This window comes from Podarcis erhardii, assembly GCF_964252035.2.
Source record: "Podarcis erhardii genome assembly, chromosome: 5".
Taxonomy (NCBI): Eukaryota; Metazoa; Chordata; class Lepidosauria; order Squamata; family Lacertidae; genus Podarcis; species Podarcis erhardii.
In genome coordinates, this window is record NC_138509.1 from 18,257,442 (window position 1) to 18,284,509 (window position 27,068).

General features: G+C 43.0%; 1 protein-coding gene across 18 annotated transcripts in view; it reads right to left on the reverse strand.

Moving 5' to 3' along the window:
• The window catches only part of LOC309343041 (disks large homolog 5-like), a 116,877-nt gene extending 91,646 nt beyond the window's left edge, over nucleotides 1-25,231 (reverse strand). For 9 of the 18 annotated variants that reach the window (XM_081864159.1, XM_081864173.1, XM_081864158.1 and 6 more), the window contains exon 1: nucleotides 23,377-23,930. In XM_081864159.1, coding sequence (XP_081720285.1) covers nucleotides 23,377-23,731 — 355 coding nt within the window. In that variant the 5' untranslated portion in view covers nucleotides 23,732-23,930. Of the gene's footprint in view, nucleotides 1-17,039; nucleotides 17,131-18,975; nucleotides 19,064-20,475; nucleotides 20,553-23,376; nucleotides 23,933-24,335 lie in introns of those variants that run through there. The other 9 variants (XM_081864168.1, XM_081864167.1, XM_081864156.1 and 6 more) reach the window with 6 other exon arrangements.
• Between the last annotated feature and the right edge of the window lie 1,837 nt (nucleotides 25,232-27,068).

Consider the following 27,068-nt stretch of genomic DNA (forward strand, 5'->3'; position numbering starts at 1 on the left):
TGGAATGGATGATGGAAAATAAGCTGAACTGGAATTCTGGCAAGACAGGGGTAATGTGGGTGACAGTTTCCTGCACCTGAAAAGCTGGTCAATTGCCTGCCCTGTATAGGATTACACTCCACTTGAAGGAGCAGGTACACAGTTTTTTTTGGGGGGTGCACCTTGATCTACCTGTCATTGGAGGCCCAGATAGCTTCAGTGGCATTGGTGATTTCAAGGTTGGATTACTGCAATGCCTGTGTAATCTGGCAGTGCCTACCACTTTTGTGAAAGCCATATATCATGTGAACACAGCACCATTAAAGCATGGTTCTTTTACTTGTTGGGCATCCCAGCCCTACTCAGATATGAGTCTTTGGTCTATTAACACCTAGCCCAGTGTTTCTCGAACTTGGGTCCCCCACTGTTGTTGGACTCTAACTCCCATCACCCCTAGCTGGCAGGACCAGTGGGGATCCAAGTCTGAGAAATGCGTATCTATTCATTTGAAACTGTCACCTCCAGGCAACCAGCCCACCCACAGTATTATTAATTCTATTAACAGCACCTACAGCTATTAGCACTGGTCTTAACACTGTTTCAGAGGTACACGGACCCCACCAACAGGTGGTTGCCTACAAAAAGGGCTTGTCCTTTGGATTGGTTCCTGACTAATTGGTTTTGCAACTCTTGGTTTTTTATGTTTATGTGATTTTTATTTATCTGACCTCTTTCATTCTCCAACCTTTAGATTTCCTTAGATCGCAAGCCTGTTTGGGACATAACTATTAAAAATTTATGGGTGGGGGGAGAACTGCTGCAAGTTATCTTGAGTCCACAGGACTGGGTCAGGAACAGGAGAGCAGGTACCAACCTCTTTCATCTGTTATGGGATGAACAAGTGAAATAGTAATTGAAGAACACTCTGAAAAGGGGAGGAGCCAAATGGTTCTTGGTTCCAACAGTGACCATGTAGAACAGTCACTGAAGGTTCCGTTAGCAAGGGGCCAGTGCTTGCTGCTCTCTTTTAAAAAGCATTTGAGCTTTAACAACTAGCTTTCAATTCTACTCACAGCACAATCTGTCACTGGCTGCGAGGCTGGGAAACTCTGATGCAAGATTGCATTCAAGGGAAACCTTTGGCAAACTATTGGGAAAACACATAGGCACACACCTCATCTTTCTTCTCCCTTTTGGCAAACATTTATTAATTTTCCTTTGTAGAATGTGAGCCATTTAATTTAGAAATCAAGGGAGGTGATTAACGACTGAGCAGCAAAATCCCACCATTGGGATGCAGCCAATGAGGAGCTGATCGTAATTGTATGTGAATTGTGCCTCTTTTACTTCCCCAGATTGGGAAAGATGGTGGCAAACAAATTCCTCATCACACAGGCAGCCAACTACTCTAGGTGTCTAATTTCTATAGACATCACATTTTGATAACTGGCAGCTTATTCAGAGTGGAAGGATTAAAATATCCTTATGCTTTCTAGCATTAGAGGTAAGGAAACAGCAACCTATAGTTCCATTTAAAAATATTAATGCACCACTTTGATTTGCTGAATTTGTGTTAAGTCACCAGTCAGATTATTTATTTATTTATTTATTTATTTATTTTGGGGGTGGTTGATGTTGTTGAACTGGCTATATTGAAGAAGAAAGCTATGCTGTCCTTGTTCTTTTTTAACGTTGAATGTGGAAACAGAAAATATGGGGTAGAAAAACCCCCAATAACTGCACTGAAAAAAGCAGGGTACTTTTAAACCTCGGGTAAAGTCTTCAATTAGTTTTGTTTTTAATAAATGCACTTTTAAAGCACACACACATTTGCTCCAATGCAATCTAACCTAATTGGGATTGCTCAATTGCCTGTGCCTTTCAAGTTAACTGCCTGGTGCTTTTTTATTATGATTGAAGGGCAGTCATCAGGGAGCATAATTTTTAAAACTTAACATTGCATCACTATTACATTTCATATTATCATGCACTTCAAGTGCCTCTCCATTAGATTACTGCACTGCAGCAATTAGCACTTTTATTGAAATTATCTTCAAGCAAAATGGAAATTAAAAGGAGATGGGGTATTTAAGGCATAATAAGGCTTCATATATAGAAGCTCACCCATGCAATTTCCCATTCAACTGTGCAATTAAGATCTGGCTCAGACACAGCCTCATCATGTAAGAAGTGCATACAGTGGCATACATAAACTTCCACTGCAGCAGTTGCTGGTAACTCTATGGAATAAACCAAGGTCAGACTACTACTATTAATACTAAGGTTGGGCTTCCTACTGTCTGCAAATCAAAGTGGCTGATATTGCAATCCCAATCTTTCTTCTGTGCCTGAAGAAGGCCCTAAGACCATAGCACGAAGGATGGTGGAATGATATCTAACCTGTCAGGAACAAGGTGCCATTTCCAGGGGAAAAAAGCAGGCAGACAGAAGAGGATGCTCGATACTTTCTATGTCCATTGATTTTCACTTGCAAACACCCCCAATGACCCCCCCCCCCGCTGTGCTAAAATGGTCAGGGGGCATTTGCAGAAGAGAATCCATAAATATCTCCCCACAGACCCTGCTTAGTATCTTGTTTCCCTTGCAATGTGTAGTTCAGGCCATTCCTAGACAGTTCACTGGTCTGACCCCTGAAATAGGCTGTGAGATTATCAATGCAATCCACAAAGTATTGAGCTTGTTATGGAAAAGGAGCTATGGGAGGAAAAGGGTGAGGTGCAAGAGAAGTAGGTGCATGCAAGTGGCAACTATCCACTGAAAACCTTGGGCAAAATCCAATGTCAGTCAAGCAGGTCTCCCCTTCCTCTCCCGCACCCTCCTCAGATCTGCTCCAGAGAGTCTCCTAAAGCTCTGGAGCAGATTCTGCAGGAGACAGTACAAAGGAAGCATGGTGTATGGGGAGATGAGGCTTGCCACTCAGCTGTAAAGAGGAAAACCAAAAGAAGTAAGGTCCATGTACAGAATGCTCATCTGTCTATTTCATCTTTATCCATCCTACTTGTATGTATCTCATCCTCTCTCAAAGGAAACTCAAAGAATACATGAGGTTATCCAATATTTTCTTCAAAGCAACCCCTTGAGGCTTGTTAGGCTGAGAGTTAGTGAGTTTCATTGCTTGTTGATGCAAATCCTTCCCTATCCACGACACCCCAGGGGAGTCTCTTCATATATACCCACCCAAAAGTGTTTTAGAATCTTCCCCTAAACTCAGAGGACAAGGGAATTAATCCACTGAAATAAATAGATGAACCACTAAAATATACAGGAGTTGGAAATACGAGTGCTACAGATAGCCATAGCTGTCCTTTAAAACATTCATACTGTTTTGAGGTCAGCTTTTTTGTCTTATAAAAATTTAAAGCAAAACACCGTCGATGCTTTTAAAACCGCATCCCAAGCTTTTAAAGATGAAAGATTTTGCTCGATTAGTCCTAATTATGGCAGCATCAATGAAGCTAGAATGTCAATGAGTGTAATAACTTGGTCCAAAAGTGACTGTAAATGCAAAAGGACAACACAACAGGATCTCATGCAAAAGCAGAAGGATCTGACCAGTATTTCTTCAAGTAGTGCAAGTCAAAGCCACCTAACGGTCTGCTTGATTTCTAATCGCAAACCTATCATAAACAGCACAACAGATTGAAACCCAAATCACAGGGATACCAGCTGACAGGTCCTCTAAAAAGGGGGCGGGGAGAGAAAAGAAACATAGCAACCTGCTGACAATGCACTTTGGACAGCCAAGCACACAACAAAGGCCTTTTGTTCCACATTAGCAAAGACACAGTGGTTGAACCAGTTGGCCTACTGCTTTAATGCAGGCCTGTATTGCGACAAAAAAGACTTGCTGCGACCTTAACAGAAAATTAGTAAATTGGTGTAGAATTACAGACTTCTAATAGGCCAGCCAAGCGGTAGTAGAACAGAAAATGTACTCTTTGCTGAGGGCGGTGGGTGGGAAGATTTTCTAGAGCATTGGGGAATCTTTCCAGAGCAATGTTCAAAATCTCTACCTGCTAGAAATCCTTTCCCACAACAACTGACCCTGCCTTCCAGCACAGAACTGTTGCATTGTTGAAGTGAATTTTGTATCTAGAGGTTGCAAATTTATTGGGATAGATACTATAAATGAAAATAGCTGGACATACTTACAAGCTACTGAAAGAGCTAATTATATCTATCCAACAGAAAAGCTGAGGCAGTCCTCCATTTAACCATTCCATGAAGGCAAGTGAATGGAACTACAAAGAGCAACAGAACACTATTACAGTGGACCCTCCGGATACGAACTTAATTCATCCCAGGGGTCCTTACTTATCCCAAAAAGTCCGTTTTCAGAGGTGCCACTTCTGCGCATGTGCGCAGTGAAACCCGGAAGTATAGAATTCCGGGTTTGCCGCGTTCGTAACTTGAAATTACATTACCCGAAGGTAACGTAACCCGAGGTACCACTGTACACCTTGCCAGCTCAATTTGCTTCTAGTCCGCAATATTCTTCACCACCCCGGTTTCTACTCATGAGATGGGTCCCTCTTATGAGTAAAAAGTAGGTTAAGTAATTTTTTTTGCAGGCTTGTAACTTTTGCAGGCCTAGTAACAAGGCTGTATTCAGTGTAAAAATACAGTGTAATAAACTGCTTAGTCCTGTATGCTCTTTTTTGTGGTTAATACTGCCACCCAATTAAAGAAATCTTAGTAATTCATAGAAGTTTAACAATGCTATCTTATGCATTTGTACACAGAAGGTAACTAGGACTTCCAGGCAAGCATGTATAGGATTGCAGCAGTCATATACAGGATTGCACTAACCACTTGCATAATTGCACATATTAATTAAGTAATAGTGCTGAAGGAGGGAGAAGCACTTTTCAAATTATCCTTCTGCATGCTTTACTTTGCAGCCTATGATCCACAGCGGGGCAGGTATGGATAGAGCCCAGACAATAGCTGGTGAGCAAATTAGGAGGAGAATACGAGAGGAGGAAAGACATGATGGAGAAATTAAGAGGGCAAGCAACAGCACTGGGGCAGAAGTGGCTGAACAGAGAAGGGGACAATGATGCGTATATGCAGGAAGGAGCAGCTGGACCAACTTCTACAAAGTCATTCGCCATTCTCAGGAGAGGATATTTTTCATTCTGGCAGTTAAGAATGCTGCAGGGGCCAGGAGGCAAGCTTGTTAGTCGTGTCCAATTGACACATGATCATCAACATACGGGGACAGGGCACGCTTATATGTAGAATTCTATCAGTGATATTTTATCCACACAATCAGAACAAATTTCAGGAACCAAAAAGTTTTCTTGAAAAATGCAACTTCTGAACTGTGTGGCCCCAAAATGGCAGGCATTCCATTTTGGCAACTGTAACCCCGGTTTAAGGAAACCCTGGTTTGGCACCTATCTGAGTTTCTAACACTGACAGTAGCAGAAGGTAGAAGTGCATTGAGAATGCCTGCATTACATCCACTACATGAGATTGCTAGACCTCTTGCTGCATTAAAAAACACACACAAGTTGTTCTTCTTTTCTTCTTCTCATGGAACAAATGATTGTGTTCACCACTGTTTAGGCTGGTGCTGAGAACAGTTTTGTTCTGGGAGCAAATTAACTTCTGCATTGTTGGAGTTGGGTGCATAGAATAAAGAGTTTGCCTGGGATAAGACAGTCAGCATGGATTGTTAATTATGAAGGGCTGCTGGTTGGGCAGTAGAGCTTGGGGAGAGGGAGTTTGTATTCTCTAAACTAGCTAGGGAGGCAAGCACAATGCTTCAATGCTTCAATTTAAAGAGGGAGATGGTTAAGGGACTTACACTTTGTGGGAAGAGTGAAACAATACAGTCTTGACCCATAAGCTCTTTTCCTTAATTTTGGGGTTGGTGGGAAAGAGCAGATTTTAGTTGCCCAGTGGAGAAGGAAAAACACTCTGCATGTGCTCAGGGTGACTTTTGCTATATCCCCACTGGTTAGCAGAAATTGTGGTTGGCTATCAAGCCCAGATACAATTTGTTGATCCCAGGCAACAATGGTTGCCAAGGTCTCAGGGGAGCCCCAGCAACAAAAGGTTAACCTTAGGAACACCAGCTGCTAGGGAAAATAAAGGATGAGGAACAAACACAGTGAGACAGACAGAGGGAGCAGATTAATGAAAATCAAGAATTGCAATAAAGGCAAAGCAACACTTAGGCAAAGCTAAGGAGGAATGAATGAAAAACATATAAATGAGTGGCTTTAGAATGGGGATGTGATTTGGGAAGCAAACACTAGAGAGAAAGATGTGCCAGACACTCTGCACTTAGCAGCAGACAGGGGATCAAAACAATGGCCATCTTTAGAAACAGTTTTCACAGCGCCTTCCCACAAAGCCCCTAACAGGGAATTATCAAACAGAGACTGGCATCCATAGCTTAGTGCTTACTACCTGATGTGTTTGCAGTGCCAAACACCATTATGATCTCACTCCTTTTTGGCTATGCAGGTTGGATCCCCACCTCCTGGCAGACACCTACGCACACAGAATATACAGTGGGGAAACTTAATTTTCTACACTCGTTGCTACTGTTTCTGCAAAAAACAAGCTTATTTTTCCATGTATGACTATGCTTTTTGCTTAAAAAAAAAATGCAAAAATTGGGTGTCGTCTCATACACTGATAGTGAACACAGAAGGGGGACGTGTGATTAATGGCAGCAGCAAGCAGGAGACTGGCAGCAGTGATTGGGTGGGTGACTGGCTGTGGCTGCAGCAATTGGGAAGGCGACTGGTGGCTGTGGTGAGGCGGGCAGGCAATTGGCGGCTGCGACAAGTGGGCTGCTGGTGGCGGGGAGCGGGCAGACAATTGGTGGCTGCGGTGAGGGCTGCAATTGGCAATGGCTGTGGCAAGCGATCGGCAGTGGCGGGCAGGCGGGTGAGCGATTGGTGGAAGTGACTTCCTCCACTCCCCCCAAAAGCTCAAACACGTAACTTCTTAATTTTCGGTTTAAAAAATTAGGGGGCGTCTTATACATGGAAAAATACGGTAATTTGGGAGTGGCAGGGGACTGGTGGAAGTTGCACAAGCTACTTTTGAGGCCACTGCGACCCAGGGGGCGGGCGCCAAAGAAAGATGGCAAATGGATCCAATGATTATATTGTAGGCGTACTTGAAGAAACTTGGAATAAGCCCCAGGTGGAACAGATAGTTCTTCAGATAATTTCTGCCAAAAGGTTAACTGCCCATGGAAAACCAGCATAATGTCTGCAGTTATAAGACTGGTTACTGAAAAGGTGGAATAACACAGGCCTTTTAAAACTTACTTGCTCCATAGGATTGAGAGAGGAAAGGGGTCTTAGATCGAATAAAGTCTTTCATGAAGAACAGATTTGTTTAATGCTGGAAATTGCTACAACAGAAATAATGTATAATAAAATATGAACTTAAAAATATCAAGCCACACTTTGCTCTATCATCTTAAAAGGGGAAGGGGAGGAAGCTGCTGCAAAACATCATCTTGGTACAACTTCCTTAAAATATGCAACAGTAAACTAATGAAATTACACCCGCCACTAGCTCAAAATGCTTTTCACGCAGAGCCTACAGGGCAGCCGCACAATCCCATGACCCACAAATAACCTTGGCATTAGCGTTTCTTCACACATGCCCTATTTCCTTAGGCATCTCTGAAACTTCAAAACAAGAGATGCCTTTTAAAACCTTCAGCTGCATTCAAATTTTCTTCTCCGTAATGATGCAAGTGCCAGGACGCACATTTGACACCATCACCATGTTTTTCAGCTACAACTTCAACCAACAAGTCAGCTGACCCTACAAAGCAGAAGGAGATAGATAGTTTTCCCAGAAGTATTGGCTTGTTTCAAGAACTGAATGGAAAAGGCCTGAGAATCACGTCACTACTGGGCGAGTGGGAACAAAAGAAATCTGGATTCTTGTTAAAAGCTTCCTACCCCTCTTTTGGGACGCGGGTGGCGCTGTGGTCTAAACCACTGAGCCTAGGGCTTGCCAATTGGAAGGTATCACTGTGACAGGGTGAGCTCCCATTGCTTGGTGCAAATAGATAAATAGGTACTGCTCCGGCGGGAAGGTAAACGGCGTTTCCGTGCACTGCTCTGGTTTTGCCAGAAGCAGCTTAGTCATGCTGGCCACATGACCCGGAAAAACTGTCTGTGGACAAATGAAACTAAGGCTGCACCCTGGAAGAAAGCCCCATTTAATGCAATGTAATGGTTAGGAATGCACTGTAAATCAATTTCACTCAGTCTTCTCCATGTCCTTTAATCCCAGGTAACTTTAATCACAAAGTTATCAAAGCAACACCAGGCTGCTGTGCACAATTTAACACAGGTGACACACGTGGTGAATCTAAATAGAGGGGTGCAAGGGGAATTCCTGCACAAGTGGAGATGGAAAGATTAATGGGCATGTGGAGAGCTTTGAAATCTGAAGATAATACTCACAGTTCTCATTACAGTATAACAACTATGTGACTTAGTCACCAAGAGCAAGAAATCCCATTTTGAATTCTACACTTGGCCATACTAACAGCAACCTCAGTACATGGACCAAACTTGACATAGACAATGATCTCATAACTCAGCCTGTCGCTCAGTTTTCCAAAGCATGCATTCAAGGAGGAATATTATTCAGTTGCATATACAACAGTTTACAACTGTTCAATATATCTTCTCCCACTTTTATTTCTTTCTCTCCCAACCCCTCTCCATCACTTAAGTTTGGGCATGTAAACGTGATGCGCTAGGGATAGAGTGTGTCTCTCTCTGTCCCTGTTGGCCTCTTACCTATTTGGAGGGAGGATACTTCCCTACATCCCTGGCAGGTAGGGGAATGACAGCCTTCCTCCACACACCATTCATGTCTTCAAAGGGGTGGGGAATGGGGGCACAAAACACACGCACAGCATGTCCTTGAGATTGAGATGCGAGGTAAACCTTGACAGAGCTGAAAATGGGGACTATCATGTCACTGAGAGGTGGGGAGGAAGGTGCTTCAGATTAGGGAAGGACACAGAATCATAGAGTTGTAGAGTTGGAAGGGGCCACAAGGGATCATCTTATTCAACCCCTTGCAATGCAGAACTCTTTTGCCCAATGTGGGGCTTGAACCCACGACCCTGAGATTAAGAGTCTCATGCTCTACCAACTACCAAATTGCATTGGAGTTAACAGGGGAGAAAAACCCAGTATTATTGCCTCTCCCCCACTCAACAACAGATAGAAACTCTTTGCTATCATGCCTGGAGGGCAGCAGGAAAGGCACTCTCACTAATGTTGCCGTTGGGGGGTGGGATCTGGGCTTGGGGTATGCTCACTACCAAAGCCAGGGGAGAAAGATGCACAGAAAGATACTTGCTAGCATCTTCATACCTGAGTAACACGGCCTGGTAATTCTACTAATTTCTGCTGGGGGCTTCACTTCCTAGAAGCATTTGAGGTGGAAGGTTGGGGTGGCTAATGAGCATAACTGCACTCCACACTCCAAACTGAATTACTACAAAGCACTTTGTGATGCAGCCCTTGAAGGATACTCAGAAACTTCAAATGATCCAAAGCACAGCAGCCAAGATAGTGGCCAGTGTTCCACTTAGAACTCAAATAATGCTTGTTCCATTATAAGAATTTTATAACAATTATTTTTTAAAAATGTAGTAAATTAAGTGAAGAGCATTTTCTCCCTCCTTCCACCGCCACCATACTGGTTACATAATTTTTTGCACAGAAGTTGCTTTCTGTTCCAGCTTTACTAATTTAAACTACAGCACAGATATATAATCAGTGGCTTAATGCCAGCTGTAATTATGCCCTGTTTGGGTTGATTTGCATGAATGGGGAGACTGTTGTACTCTAGTTGTAGCTGATAACCACTGTAGTTTATTATCCGTGTAATGACTACTTCAGCGGTTGTTCACGTAAAGGAGTGGTTCTCAAAGTTTTTTCTCTGGGCCACACTTTCAGAATAAAAAAATGCGCATGCCACAATTTTTTAATTGATACCCTGGAAAACACAACTAGGATTGTCCTCAGTATCGCTTCATGTTCTTGCTCTCATTTTGAAAAGGTATCTATCCATAATCTGCAAATAAAAAAAATATGTGATGCTATCCTATTCCATACTATTTCGTACTACAATGAAATGTTTAAATGTTTCTTTGATTGTCCTTGAATCTTCCTGCCACACTTGGTAGTCTCTCCTGCCACTCCCTTTGAGAACTACTGATGTAAAGATACCTTACAGGATTTAGCAATGGTGCGAGTGTTCTAACTACTGAGATCAGGGAGGTAAAATGTTTAGAACTTACACATAATACACGTTGGCTTTCTGATGCCACAGATTTCTGTCCAAAATTGTTCAAATGTGTCCAGCCTATTAGCTATCATTCAGGAATATTAAAGCTCCACCTTTGGGACTCTGCTCAGAAGAGGCAAAAAACATTGTGCCTGGATAATGCTAGGAGGCTTAATTCAGACACTACACCAAACTATGGTAAGGAAAGCTTAACTGCAGTTTAGTGTGATGCCTGAAACAGACAAACCATAGTTAACAGTCATTGCTCTGCCCTTGGAGGCCACTATCAATTGGACAGGTAAGCAGAGAAAATCAAAGCATGGAAGCAAGTGCAGGTTTGCCCACACATTTCTAAGCTATGTTTGAGTTCAAACAATGATTTGGTGCAGTATCTGACTTGAAGCAAAGTGTATACAGCCTACATACTAGGGGGAGCCAAATTACATGTGTCTATTCCACCATCAGACATCTACACATAAGGCTTAGCATTTATAGGGCCTAAACATAGCATGTGACACACACCGGGCAAAACTATAGGAGCACTAGTCCTCAAGAATTAGTGAAACAACTGCTATGTTTAAGCTTGTCTAGAAGGACCCTATAAGCAATCTGTGCTCATGCAGATGTCTGGCAGTCCCAGAGGCAGAACAGAAATGGCATGCCCCATAAACGGAGACTCAAGCAAAAACTGATATGTTTGGCAGCAGAGTTTGTATTCCTTTTCATCTTTAAACTGTTTAACACGGCTGCTTTTGAGATATATCTTTGTTTACATTGGGGGATGCGACAATCACATAAAATTAAAAACAATAAAACACTCAGGCAAACATTAGTGAATATATTCACAAAGTTGTGTAAAGGTGTATATAGCAAAATTACAACAATTATTACCAATATGAAATGATGCATAACGATGTGTATTTGCTTAGATTGTGAGCATAAGTATTTTGCATCAATAACAATTAGCTTTTATGTCAAATTATGGGGGGGAGGGGGAAAATTAAAATATATACTTCATGCATGCCAGACTGTGGTACTGTTCTATAATTGTATGAAATGCCTCATTATTTGTGTAATCCATCATCATCATCATCACACCAGACTGCATAAAAATTGCCATGTTTCTTTTGGCCTCGCTGCGTTTAATTTTTATGTCAGTTTTTCCAATAATGCTGTTTGTGAACTGCATTATATCATTGGTCCATAGTTAATAACTGTAATGATTTCCATGTTCTGACAATAGTTTTTCTTGCAGCAGTTAATATATGTGTTATCAGTTTTTGTTTCTTACTGGCAACGTATCGTGACTATATAAGTTAAGCAGAGCCAGTCTTGGGGTCATGGGGACTGTCTGCCTTGTAATCAAATATATTTATGTAAATACATTAAAAAAGAACTGACCCTATTTTAAGTTGAAACAGAACGTACATTACATGGTATCTTTTTCAATGCAATGTTCCTGCTCTAAGTGTGATGGACCAATGACACATTAAAATTCCATTTATAGAGAGTAAATGGATGGTGGTTCTATGGTTTCACACCTAACGTACCGGTATTTTCAAGCCACTTTTTGTTAGGCATTTTAAGCACCCACGCAGAGAAAGGCAACAGAAGAAGCAAATAGGAAAAAAGAGTGCTTTAATGATTAGCAATACACTTTGCTCCAAACCAAGGAAATTTATAGCAAACAAGACTCCCTTCTACAAATCCACCTGCAGGCATTTAACCCCCCCCCCCCAAAAAAAGAATTCTACTTAAACAGCCCCAATTAAATAAGGCAGTGCAATGCTAAGAGAGCTAAAACCAAGGGAGTATTTGTTTATTTTCTTTCAAAAAGAGATGCATTCCCTGCTTTCATCCAGTGTTCAAGATGGCTTCTAACAAAGAAGCAGCAGCATATCTGAAGTGTTCCTGCATGCATTATGCAGCGTACAGTTTGGCTCCCTGGAAATCACAGCTAATTTTGTCTCAAGTTTCTACCCTTCGTGTTGTGAATGAATTGACCAATTTACACAAACAAAACACAGAGCATACAACACTCTAGAATCTGAAATGTGTAATAGTCACCCATAGACATCCACAGGGGAGTAAGGGGAGCATTTGCCACCCCAATTAATAGTAGTATCCAAATCCCCCAACTACACACACACACACACACACACACACACACACACACACACACAGTTTCTAGCTTCAAATAACAAAGTCTGCATTCACACGACAGCTTTTTTCCATTTTTGCAACTTTCCTCCTATTTCTACAGTATATATGAGCTATCACATGATGTAAAAGCCACTTCCAGAAGTATTGTGGAACAGAGCACAAGTTTAACAGTCATTTCCATCAAGTCCACCCCCCCCCCCGAAGCAAATAAACATGCACTATATTCCACTATAGTTCCAGAAACAGCTTTTACATCATTTGGAAGCTCACATATAACGCAGAACTTAGGGTTAGGGAAAAGTGATGAAAACAGAACAAATTGCTATGTGAATGCAGCCAAAATATACAGACCAGTTAGCATTATAAAATCATAAAATTGTAGAGTTGGAAGGGACCCCAAAGGTCCTCTAGTCCAACCCTCTGCAATAGAGGAATAATAATAATAATAATAATAATAATAATAATAAATTTTATTTATACCCCGCCCTCCCCAGCCAAGACCGGGCTCAGGGCGGCTAACAACCAATAATAAAAACAAGTTGATTGAAATACAACTTAAAAACATTAACTAGATCATGCAGGGCGGATGGCCATCCAACCTCTGCTTAAAAATCTCCAAGGAAGGAGAGTCTATCATGGTCTACACAGTGTCGTCTGCTTTAACAACTGGTTAATGCTAACTATGTATAGCTTTGAACAAATGAACTTGAACTGTATACAGTGGTACCTTGGTTCTCAAACTTCTACATGCAGACATTAAATGGAACACAGGACAACTAAAAACTGCATCATGTTACCGAGTCACATAAAAACCAAATCATGTTATTTGATATAATTCTCTCGCGTGTTTCTTCAGTCTGAACTGAAGAAAGAAAGAAACGTGAAATTATTGTGTCTCGATTTTGGTGGGGTTTTTTTTCTAAACACACATCTGTTTCTTCAACATGCTGCAGATGATGGAGAAATCAGGTGAGTTGATTTGAGAGCTGCCCAAGTTTATAGTATATAGGAATTGTAGTACTAGATTGTCTTATACAGTATAGTTATTTGAAAGCATTTTAAAGGGGTAATGGGCAAGCTTAAACAACATTTTAAAACCTTGCCTTTAAAAGCATTACACTGGTCATTTTAAGAGAAAATATTTCATGCCTTGTTTTTAAATTTTCTTGATATTGCAAATTCCTTTCATTGGAAAAATGGAGGGAAAGTCCATGGTGTGTGACAATGAACCCAAGTTTTCGGGGTCCTCATATATTTATTCCCTTCAGCACTCAGGGAATGCGGAATGTGCTGCTTCATGGCTTATATTGCCTCTCTGCAAAGGCCCCAAATTCTGCATAATCACCAATGCAGCAAGAATAATAATAATAATATATCGAGCAAATTCAGACAAAACCCACATCATCTACATAATTTATTCCAAGTCAAGTGAGATTTATTTATATATGCTTTCCGTGCAATTACTGCACTCAAACTGGTACAATGGAATATTGTATGAGAAATCAAGTTTGTTACAAAAGTGAATACTCAAAACTATCAAATCACGGAACAATCTGAATAATCAAATTCTCAACAATTCATTATACTAAACCCACCCAACATTACAACAACAGAATTAAATAGTGATTCATTTTATCACCAGTAGAAAACAGCAGCAACAAAACATAGATTAAATTAAATGGAGCAGAATCTGCAGCAAAATGTTATCGCGCAAGACGCTCCTGTTCAGAGTTCCAGCAAGCCAGTCACACCTTGTTTCAAAGTATTCCATTCCATTTCCACACACCCCTGCAACAAGATAGGCTCAGTCCTCAATAAACTGCCCCCCACCTCCCCTCATCCCTACAATAGTTGTTTGGAACTTCTGCAAAACTCTCCTCCCACAAAGCCTGGAGATACCTCCTTTCTGTGCATGGATGTTTCCATTGTGGCAACACAAAAACCCACACTTGGAGAAATAGTTTGTTATTACCATATTAACTCGAATGTAATGCACACCTTTTTTGGCCAAATTATGTCACAAAAATTAGACTGCACATTAGTTTTGATGATGCATTTACATTCACCAGCAAATATTTTTTGGGTTTCAAGGTTTTGAAAATTGAGGTGCACATTAGGTTCGATGGCGCATGAGATTCACGTAAATACGGTAGCACAGGAACAATTAAGGTATTAGAAACACATAGCTAAAACTTCAGCTTTATGGAGAATATGTTTCTTTAGAATCAGTGGCACTGTCACAGGAACAAGCATGGCGCCAACATCTTCATGGCTCTCTCAGAACACTACTTTCCCAGCTCCTGTTCCAAAAAAAACTTCCCCCATATACTGATGACATCTTTATCATCTGGACTCATAGACAGGAGTCACTGATGCAGGGAGACAGCTGAGTTTACATCAAGAGATGTCAATACTATTACTTTCAGACTAATCTGAGGCAGTGGATTTCCAACGCATTATGTGTGCTAATTGGCAGACCAATGCCACAATGTCTGTGTTATCAACCACTGTTTTGTGAATTGTCACTGTCTACAGTTTTTCACATTTCATTTCCCACTAACCTTGGTGTTTATTATTTTCTCCAGCTGTGTGTGTGTATGCACGCACCTGTAACTTCATACCTCCAATATAGTCCACAAAAACATGTTATGGTTCCCTGACTCTTTGCACCTTTAACTAAAACCTGAACACCTTCAGTGTAGTCCAAGTGCAAAATTTGTTTTCTCCCTGACATATGAACACAAGACATTAACAGGTCCCAGAGCCAGTCAATAGTGCGTGGTCTTATAAATGCATTCTCCAATAATTTGATCTGCAAATATGCTCAATGGAACCCCTCACTGCGTTTCATTTGGGAGCATACTGAAATCCCCCCCCCAAAACATAACACACTACTGAAGAGAACCTTGCAAATCCCAGAAAAGGATGTTCTGACCCTGCCTAGGAGATTCATCCTTATACGCGCCAGCCAAGCAAAGTAGCACCCTTTTTCAGAAGGGGATTCCTTTGCTCCTCACAACATGTTACCAGGAGCCACTACTGCTATAACCAGAAATCTTCCTGGTATGGCATCATCATTGATGGCTTTTAAAATAACTTTGAAAACATTTTTTATTCCTGGCCGTATTTAGCTAATTTGCTATGGGGGGAGTTAACTGCAGACTTTTAATTCTGTATTTGTATTTTATATTATTATTGTGTTGTGGTGTTATAAAATGTTCTCTTAAAACTGACTTGCAAGGAGAATGAGCCCTGAGAGGTGGGGGGTAGGAACACATTACATTTTTTCCCCTGGTACTTTTAAAGTTTTTTATCAGAAGTTTTACTAAGCTGTTAAAAAAAAGTTTAATTTGGGGTCAGTTTTAATCCTGTTATGGTTTCATCACTTTTTAACTATTATCTTTTATATGTTTTTAGCTTTCTGTATTTTATGTGCGTTAACTTGCGCAAGCCACCTTGAATCCTGGCCTGGGAAAAGGATATAAATGAATGAATGAATGAATGAATGAATGAATGAATAAATCTTTGAACCATTTCATTTCACCAACTATTGTTAAGATTAACCACAGTTTAGGGTTAACATGTAACACTAAAATGGAACTGGAAGCTTCTGATCTTACTGTAGCCACGTTCTAAGACAGGGGAGCAGAGTACATAAGCTTGAGACTTGTTGCTGCTCATAGAATCATAGAACTGTAGAGGTGGAAGAGACCCCCGAGGGTCATCTAGTCTAACCCCCTGCACTGCAGGAATCTCAACAAAAGCATCCATGACAGATGGCCATTCAACCTCTGCTTAAAAACCTCATCTTCATGACACTATATGCAAACCAAGACATTCTCTTTTCCCACCATGGTTGTCAATGAGGAAGTAAATTATGCTGTATGAACTTGTGACAGAGCAGTGTGATAATATACCTTGCCCACTCCCTCAGTTTTCTTCTATACATTCCGCTGATGAATGCAGGAAAGTGACTGATCTATTTGCACCAGCAAGCCAATAGCAAGTGACACATGCAATCATATTGAGGTTCGGTTACTTAAACTGGAAAAAATCAGACTAGCGCATTTCATATAATGATGATGATGTCTGGGAGTCTACAGGCAAGATTGTTAAAATGTATATACAGAACTCCTATCTCCAAATCTGTATCAAGAAACTGCTAACGCTCAGAACACAGATTCAGGTTTTGTCCTTCAAGATGTTATTTTTTTATTTGGTCATGCTTTAATAACTGCAATGCATCAGAGCTATGACTCAGAAAAAAACCACATCATCAAGACAGAGTGTGTGTGTTTTGAGCAAAAGTTTTGCTTTGTCATCCAATACACATTTCCGTTTGGTATTCCCAGCCAACCTACAAGGCTGTCAGACACAATGCCCTCAATTTAGTAACTTCACTATTATTTTTAACTCTGCCAAAGCAATTAAGTAAAGCTGCAATCCTATGTCTGCTACTAGAGAGGTTCATTGAGCAAAATGGGACTTGCAGCCTAATGTACATTATTCAGAAGTACAGTGGTACCTCGAGTTACAAACGCCTCAGGTTACAAATTCCGCTAACCTAGAAACGTTACCTCGAGTTGAGAACTTGGCTCCAGGATGAGAACAGAAATCATGTGCTGGCAGCGCAGCGGCAGCAAGAGGCCCCATTAGCGAAAGCACGCCTCTAGTTAAGAATAGTTTCAGGTTAAGAACGAACCTCCGGAACGAATTAAGTTCGTAACTAGAGGTATGTTTTACCAATGAAGACATAAAAAAAATTGTGACAACTGAGATGAGTCATCCATAAGACTTATCAGGAGCGCCTAGTTGCCCGGCAACTCTTATTTAAGTCATAACAGTTGCTGGGCAACAAAACTGCATTTGCTTATCCTCGCCTTTACACCACACCTTCTCCTTGGAGCAGGGACCTGGCTTTTTTAGGTAGCTAAAACTGGCTTCCAGCTCCTTAGTTGCAATTCTGTATTTGACTCAAAGGTGCAAAGTAAGTAACTGGGATTTGAATGGTAGCACAGCCAAAAATATTTGGCATCCCCTAATGTTGGCTTGGCTTACTAGGTAGCCACTATTTGTGGTTGCCTGCGACAGGTGCAGAGGGAGCTCAGGAGTGAGATTGGGTCTTTGCTCAATTACAATGGAATTTGGAAAAGGTAAAATAACTGAAATGAACAGCCTAAGAAGCTCCAGCTTCTTCTTAGCTCCTCTTCAATTTTCTAGAACTCAGAAAGAAGAAGATTGTGCTGCCATTCCCCTTGCTAGCCAGGGGGCATTCACCCTTGCTGGATTTCTGTAGGACTGACCCTGGGCAACCTCAATATCATAGAATTGTAGAGTTGGGAGAGCCCCTGAGGATCATCTAGCCCAACCCGTTGCAATGTAGGAATATGCAGTTGTTCCGTATGGGGACTGAACCTGCAAACTTGGTGCTATCAGCACTTTGCTCTAATCAGCTGAGCTACCCAGGTAGCTATAGCCATGTGTCACTAGCAGACTGCCCCCTACCACATGCCCTAGTGGAGCTACACAAATAATAAATGCAACATATATAATAAAAGTATTACTTGTGATAGAAAAACAGGCCATGTCCTGCCAAACTTCTCAAGTCTCCTCCTACTGTAGGGCCAGCTCTGGAGGACTGCAAGTGGCTTCCAGGCTAGCTAAGGGTCTAACCCCCCCCCCAAAAAAGCACCGCCATTCTCACTTCAAACAAAGCCCCAAAGGAAATCAGACACACAGAGAAAGAAGACTGCCCATGACATTTCTCTTTAAAATCAATGTGCCTCCCAAAATCCTAGATTTTGTGCCAACTACACACACATGCACATTTTCTTCTATGTACGCCATAATACTATCCAAATAACCACGATGATTTTATGCAGCTATCTTGACAGTGATACGGCAAATAGCAACCCTTCTCTGACCGCACGGCATTAAACGTTACAAACACAGAATACTCACAAAGGAGAGCAGAAGCCTTAACATTTTGGTTCCTGTCCACATATTCAAAACACAGTAAACTGTTTATCACTTTAAACTCCAGCAAGAGCATTCAAAGAGATGATTGGCTGTCGCCAAACAAGCCTGTAATTTAATTGTGTTTGCCCTAAATTCCTTCATTAACTATACTCTAAATAAGGAGACGGCTGGCTGAGGGAAAGGGCCTTAGGCTAAGCCAAATGGAAACAAACATGACAGAGTCAGAATATATGCATTTTCTTTATCCTATAGATATGCAGAAATGCTTTCCTTGGCTTTTATATCTTTTTTATAAAAGTTATTTTTTTTAATTTTTAATTGTATTTTGACAAAGTAATAATCATAAATAAATAAGAATAAAAATGTGCACCCCACCACTGAGACCATTCCATTGTAACTATCCAACCTCCCAAAATTTCAACACCTCCTGCGGTGGTTTGACCCCTTTCTGTTTTAACAGTACAAATTCTACAAACACCCTCCATATCTCCTCAAAATCATTTATATCTAACATACAAAAAAAAGACAAGTCACCTCTTCAGGGGTTGCAATGACCCAGTCACAGAGAACTGGTCACAAAACGAAGGTTTGTCCTCAGGGTGAGGGACTCAGGTAGGCCTGAACTCCAAATTAAAGGCAAGAAGACACTTGCAAGGAACCCCAAAGGAACCATGGGGATCTGTAAAGGTGCCTAAATGTTCCCCTCAAAACAGATTTCCCTCAGCACCACCATAGGAAAACAACTCCCACAGTTATTTAGAAGAAAGTTGCATCAGTTAAAAGCATATGAAATGTTTACCCGAAAAAAAATCACCTCAGAATGAAGGAGCCTCCCCAAATCTAACACATGGCTCTGTCAGCACTAACGAAGATGACAGTTTAGAATAATAACTGTCAGAGAGGTAGCCATATCAATCTGTGGCAGCAAAATCCACAACATTTAGGGAAGTTTTTAATGCCTGATGTTTTATTGTATTTTTAATGTTATGTTGGAAGCCACCCAGAGTGGTTTCCAACAAAACCAGATGGGTGGGGTATTAATAAATTACAGTGGTGCCTCGCAAGACAAAATTAATCCGTTCCGTGAGGCTCTTCGTATACCGTTTTTTTCGTCTTGCGAAGCAAGCCCATTGACAGCTTAGCGGATTAGCGCTATTAGCGGTTTAGCGGATCAGCTGATAAGCGGCTTAGGGCTTAGGAAAAGGGGGGAAAAAGGGGAAAAACCCCACAGGAACTCGCAAGACATTTTCATCTTGTGAAGCAAGCCCATAGGGAAATTCGTTTTGCGAAGCGCCTCCAAAACGGAAAACCCTTTCGTCTAGTGGGTTTTCCGTCTTGCGAGGCGTTCGTCTTGCGGGGCACCACTGTATTATTATTATTATTATTATTATTATTATTATTATTATTATTCCCAATTCTCATTCTGACCCAGGCAGATGAAAACGGCAAAGATATACAGGCTCTATAATCCCAAATGCACAGTTTAAAATCCTTTGGAGAAAGAAACCCAGCAGCGTCCTCAAGGATTGCTGGAACTGGAAATTAACTTGAGAGAGATGTTACCACTTAGCTGCCCCATAGTGTCTCAACTGCCGTCTACATCCTACTCAAGTCATCGCTAAAAGCACCTCAGGAATATTTATTTTGAGGCCACCACATTCACAAGGAGGTGTCCTTTGTGTGAAATAGTGTCTCCACTAGAGGGTGAATATGCCTCTGAGGTATTTGCACAACAGATACCACAGAAGGGAACCGGCTCCAGTTTACCTCAGACACTCGCCAACTTGTTTGAGAGAGGGTTAATGGCCATGTTTGCCATTTTTTGCTAGGTCTGATGCAGGGATGCCAGATCTAACATAGTAAGTTACGTAAGACATTTCTATAATAAAGAATGTTAGCCAAACAAGTCTAGGTCAAATATTACAGATAATAAAGCAAAGTTCCTCAAAATGTCAGAAGTGGTCCGGAAACTTCCTCTCTATATTCACTGCCCCCAAGATGAATCAAGAGAGTCTTAGGCAAGTCTCAACCTACCCTGCCTCACATGGTTGTTGTATTGTTCCACAATTCTTCCCATATTGGCTTGTTTCTCATGGAAACTCAAATGTTGGCACAGGATCTTGGACTTTCTTTGGAGCTCATTTCACTACCCCTTGCGAATGGAGTGTACCCTAAGGAACTGGATGCAAGTTGCTTTGAGGGTCAAATCAGATATAATAGTGGCAGACACACTTGTTTATAAGTGCTCTGTTATATAGGCTGATTTTTCGAGCAGGTGACAGTCTGTGCCTTCAAGCACTTCCCAGTGTTAGAAACTCAGATATATAAGCTAGGCACCAAATGGTTCATTAAACCAGGGTTGCAGGTGTCAAAACAGAATGTCCAGTTGCCATTTGGGGGGCAGATGGCTCAAAAGTCTTCTTTTTCCACCACCATGTGGTGGACCTGTAAAAGGGTAACGGAGTATTGGGAAATAATTCATAACGAATTGAAAAGAAATGTTTAAAAGTACTCCCCCCCCCAAAAAAAAACCCCAGAGTCCTTTTTGCTGGGGATAATTCAGATGGAAATTTCCAGGTGTCAAAAAATACTATTTATGTATGCCACTACGTCTGTGTTTTGTTAGCCCTAAAATGGAAAACGAGCGAGGTCCCAACTAAAGAAAAATTGCAACTTAAATTGATAGAATATGTGCAGCTTGTGGACCTAACATATAGAATAAGAGAAAAAGAAGAGCATACATTCAAAGAAAATTGGAAAATGTTTATTGAATATATGGGGGAAATTGTGTACATTTGAAAACATTGGCAGCATTAAGAAAATTCAACAGTGTACACAAGTTGTGAGGGATGTATTAATGGAATACTGAATGGTTTAGTTTATGTAAAATATGCAGGGATTTATGATATGCAAATTGAACCATGGAAAGAGAAGGGAAGTCACACACATTTTATGGTTGTTTAATGAATACCTATTTTAACTTGTAAAATAGAAAACTTAATAAAAATTATAGACAAAAAAATCATATTTTTCAATACAACTTTTGGGTTCCTGAAATTTGTTCTGATTGTGCAGATAAAATTTCACTGATAGAATTCTACAGGATGTGTTGCTAGTGTGTGAAAACAAGCCAGATCCAAGGATCCCCAGGCATGCACCTCCAGATGGTGGAGACGTCAGGCACCCATCCCTGCATGCAAGCATCTTCGCTTGGTTGCAAGTGGCTGGTAGCCAGGTGCAAAATGCACCTGGCGAATTTCAAATGCTGTTCTTGCCCCTCAATCAATCTCCGATACTGGAAATGGGTACGGGGGGGGGGGGAGCCTGAAGTGAAGGAGAGAATCCTACACCCCCAATCTGCATCAGACCACTGTCTCTACAGTAGCCCACTAAACTATGCCTTTGTCTGAGACAATCTGCAGATAAGCGTCTTGGCACAGGTGTATTTGCAGAAGGTTCCTGCATTGAGGAAATGTGGACAACTTTCAAACTCATAATTAAAACGAAACTTCTCTTAGCTCCTCTCACTTCCCAAGCAAGAATAGTCAAAGCATACAGAAAGGCTCTGTTGCCTTTCTACCCATGGATGAAGTCAAGTCCTGTTGTATTCCACCAGACCACTCCAGTTCAGTCATCCACCAACAGAAATAATTTCAACACTGCAATTGGCCCTGATGATTTTAGTGGCTCATCCACATTGGATGTAACAGCACTGCTGACGGAGGGCAAAATTTCAGTTTTCCACTTACCAATACATTCACTGCCTTCCAGGCACAATAATGGTTAAAGGCATTAATTAAACAAATATGCAGCTTCTCCAAAAATGTAATATCAGGAAGCAATATCTGCTTCAACATTTGTACTTGCTCAACAAGTAGAGGCACCTTGTTGCAGAAAAGAAGCAAGGCTCGTGAACATAATAGTGAGGAGGAAAAAAGCAGATTAGGAACAATAACAACCCCTAAATCAGAGTATAGATAAAACTACCATCAGATCTCAGTCAATCTTCTGCCTCCCATTACTGTAGGGATCCTTTGGATCTGGACACAGTGACATATTGCGTGGTTTTAGTGGAAGGGGTCCACACATTTTGGCTTTGCTGTTTGCCATCTCCACAAAACCCTTTGGCCAAGTTCTGTGGCAGGTGCAAAGCACTCAGGGAAGGGAACAAAATTTGCCCCTGTGCTGAGTTTCTGTGGAAGGCAGAAGAAGTGCCTTGTTGCTGCTGGCACCTTCTGCAAAGCCCAATGGATGAGAGACCAGTAGCCTTTCCTCCCCTCATGCTCCCTATTTATTTTTTTCCTGCCTCAACACTGCACTGGGCTTCTTCAGGAAGCACTGGCAGCACCTGTTATAAATCTATTGGCCTACATGGTCATCAGTATATATTTAAAAACTTGATACAATCATGTTGAAAACTGCATGCCTACATTTCACACATGCACACCAAATAGCAGTAGAGTCGAAAACCATTTAGGCGACGTGTGTCTACCCCTCCTAGCCTTCTCCAGCCTGGTGCTCTCTAGATGTTTTGAACCACAACTCTCATCAGTCACATCCAGCAGTGCTAATATGTGACATCCTTTTCCACTGCACAGACGTTTGACGCCCTCTATTAATAACAACAGATTTTAAACGGAGCTTTTTGCATCTATTGTGTTTTCCTCTATTGCTCTTGGGTGCATTTTTCTCCTCTGGTTTGCATTATTTGCAATTGGCGCTACTGCTTTAACTTCGTACGTGTCACACTGCCTGGAGAGGGGCGATCTGCCAGTAATGCTACATACTTCTACTGCTGCCACCAATACTTTACAGCCTGAAGTGTGCTACCATGCATTTCCTCCTGGCTCCCTGAATCAATGCAAGCAGGCAAAGCACTCCCTTGGTCCCTGTATCCCAGGCTTCCCCCCACGAGTGATGCCAAGCCCCACTCACCAGCCGCCTCGCCAGGCTGCGCGCCCGCCACGCCGTTATTCAGGTACAGGATGGAAAGCAGGTGAGGCTGCGTCTTCTCCAAGGCCACGCGCAGGTCCTGGAAGTGGTCGCGGTCCTTGGCCAGGAGCAGCTTGATGAGCACGTCGGCCTTGCAGGCGCTTGCCGAGGCTCCCTCCTTCCCTCCATCATCGCTTCCTCCTCCCGTTACCATCCCGGCTTCCTGCAGCTCCCGCAAGTCGTTGGGGCTCAAGGTCCCCGCAGCATCCAGCAGCTCGATCACCTTGTCCACCTCCGTCATGGCCTGGGCCAGACTCTGGTGACATTGGGCCAGCAGTTCCTTGTGCTTCGGCTCCATGGCAGCCGGGAGGCTGGCGCTGCAGCCCCGCCGAAAGTAATTCGCCAAACTCCTCGCCTCCCGGGAGGAAGAGCCGCGCGCCCGGTGCGCGCGCCGGAGGCACAGTGACAAAGAGAAGATGCTTGGCTATGGTGCGTTGCGCCTTTGCCTTTCCTTTCCCTGCCTGCCTGCCTTTTTTTTTTCTTTCCTTCCTTCCTTCCTTCCTTCCTTCCTTCCTTCCCGCAGAACAGGCCCCGCCCACCCCCTGCAATCAAAGGGAGCTGAACAACTTTTCTATTTCTTCCCTGCTCTCCTCCCTCCCTCCAGACAAAGATCCAACGACCCCTCTTCCTTTTCCCACCGCAAAAGCAAGCGCAAAAGAGCGGCTACATTCCGCCTCCAGCCCCCCTTCAAAGTCGCCACTCCGGGGGAGAAGATTTCAAGAGAAAAGGGGGGAAAGAGTGAGGGGGAAAAAAGACTTATTTTTGCACACACTCAGGGCAAAGTTATGCAGAAGGGAAAACAACTGTTGCTCTTTCGCTGCCTCCTCGATCAAGCCCACCCACCCCTCGCTTCCCTCTGAATCCCCAAACTCCAAATCAAACAGGTAGCTCTTAAAAAATACCTTTCCTGCACCGGGTCATCACGCGCTGAAGACGGCGGAGGCTGGCGCGGTTCCTGCGTTCCCTAACAGTTCGGCACCTCCTGCCACCCACCAACTCCCCCCTACTACGAGAGAAAAGGGGGGGACCCTCTCCTTTTATTTCCCCTCCCCCTCTTCTGTTGTCTTCCCTGCCAAAGCTTGGAGAGTTCAGCTGCAAGCTCCGAATTGGCTCCGCTTTGGGCAAAGGGCTCCCCGCTTCATCTCGGCCCTAAAAAAAATGAAAGCTCGAACCAACTTCTCTCCCACCCAGAGTTGTTGGGGTGTTTTCTTGCAGGGCAGAGGCCCCGTTTATACAAAAGAGGGGGGGTGGCGGTGGAAAAGCGAGGGGGGGGCGAGGCTTCAATTCCTCCCAGGGCCTCCGCTCAGGAGCCCCGGCAGCCGCACGCAGCCATATTTGCTGCACCGGGCTTCTGCCGCTCCTGCAGTTTTTCCTGGGTGCAGGAAATGCATTTCCCTGCCTTGCCTGCGGCCGCCTTCCTCTCGGCTCCGGGAGAGAAGAAAGCGGGCGCCCGCCCCGCCCCCAGCAATGGAGAAGCGGGGGGAAAGGAAGGAAGGGAGAAAAAGTGAGGAGGGAAAAGGGGTGCAAAAGCGGGAGGCAACAAGCACCTAGCAGGAGGAGGAGGAAGGGATGAGGGCGATGGCCACTCGTGCTGCTGCCGCCGTTGTTTGCTCCATGCTTTGGATCCTTTCTGTTGTTGCTGCTGCTGCGCCTTTGCTCGGCTAAGTTTCGCCTTCCCAGCTCCCCGCCGCAGCTTCCTCCGCCATAGCTCGCCCTGGCCGTCAATCAAAAGAGCCTTTGCTTTGGCAAATGTGTAAGGCGAGGCAAACGGGAGGAGGAGCTCCCTCTTTCTCCAAGCCGCTCCCTGGCTCTGTTCAAGAGTTGCAAGGGAAAGGGCGGGGGTGGTAGAAGCCCGTCCCACTCTTAATTACCGTCCTCCAACTGCACCTTTTAAATAGGTACAGGCAGCGCTGCCAAAAAAAAAAAAAAAGCTCTTTGGGATGGAAGTTATCATTTAACAAATGCTGCTTTGGTGCTCCTTTGCTGTCTCCCCATGTGGACAGTCTTGCACCCAACACCCTTTCATCTTACCCATATGGACTACCTTGTAGTGAAGCTTTGTTCTTTGTGCTTCACCTGTCAGCAGCCAAGCAAGCTGTAGCATGATGACACACTTGCATGTTTATTCTATAGTAAGATAGCAGGCATCACCTTTTTTAGCTCTGGCTGGTTTGCCAGCTGCAGCTCCTTTGGGAATAGATAGAGATGACTTTGCCACTGTACACCATGCTCCGGTAACTTCCAGGCTGGGTTATTGCAATGCACTCTACGTGCGCCCTTGAAGAGGACTCTTAAGCTTCAATTGGACCAACATGCAGAAGCCAGGCTTCTGGTTGAGGTTCCATTTAAATCTCAGATAAAACCTGTGTTTTAAAACAGCTCCACTGGTTGCTAGTTTGTTTCAGGGCCCAATTCAAGGTGCTCGTGCTAGTATTTAAAGCTGTAAATGACTTAGGCCCCAAATATCTGAAAAACTGCCTCCTTCCCTATGGACTCTCTCAGGTGCTAAGATTGATAGAAGCATCCTCTTGTTGGTTCTTCTGTCCTCAGAGGCTCAGGGGATGGGTTTGGTCCAGGAAAGCGCATTGTCTGTGGCATTCCTAAATTGTGGAACTCCTTCCTGGCACCTTCATAATACATCTTCTGGCAAATGCTGAAGATGCACCTTTTTAGCCTGGCTTTTGACACTTGAGCTATATATTTTTAGGACTCACCTTATTTTTGTGATTGTAAGTTGCTTTAAAGTGTTTTTAATAGTGTTCTAATGTTGTGACCTGTCCTGGGACCTTAGAGTGAAGGGTGGGCTAATATTCATCATCATTATCTGCTCAATTTGGAGTCAAACCATGCCTTTATCCACATGTTTGCCCTCCAGCCTATCATCTGTGCCCCCTCCTGTTAAAATTAAGGGGGTTTCAGGCGTACAACACCTGTATGGAGACTGAGATGGGAGGATGGCAATGGATAGGAAAAACTAGCATCCCTGATTCAAGAGATTTAAAAAGCAAGGTGGGAATCTCTGGGTTGCAAACTTTCCCATGAACTGCTCCTAGAGCAACTAACCTCAACTGGTTACAACTTGAGGTAAGCGGGTATAGTCACAGAGAAGGAAATCCTGGGGAAACCCAGCCGGATGGGCGGGGTATAAATAAATTATTATTATCCTTATCATCATCATCATCATCATCATCATCATCATCATCATCATCGTCATCATCATCCAAGCACTTCTGTGTCACTGTGGGAAGCCCAGGGCAACCAGGGTAGATACCTTATAAAGGTGAAGGTAAAGGGATCCCTGACCATTAGGTCCAGTCGTGGCTGACTCTGGGGTTGCGGCGCTCATATCACTCTATAGGCCACGGGAGCCGGCGAACAGCTTCCGGGTCATGTGGCCAGCATGACTAAGCCGCTTCTGGTGAAACCAGAGCAGTGCACGGAAACACCATTTACCTTCCCACTGGAGCAGTACCTATTTATCTACTTGCACTTTGATGTGCTTTTGAACTGCTAGGTTGACAGGAGCAGGGACTGAGCAACGGGAGCTCACCCCGTCACAGGGATTCAAACCGCCGACCTTCTAATCAGCAAGTCCTAGGCTCTGTGGTTTAACCCACAGCGCCACCTGCATCCCT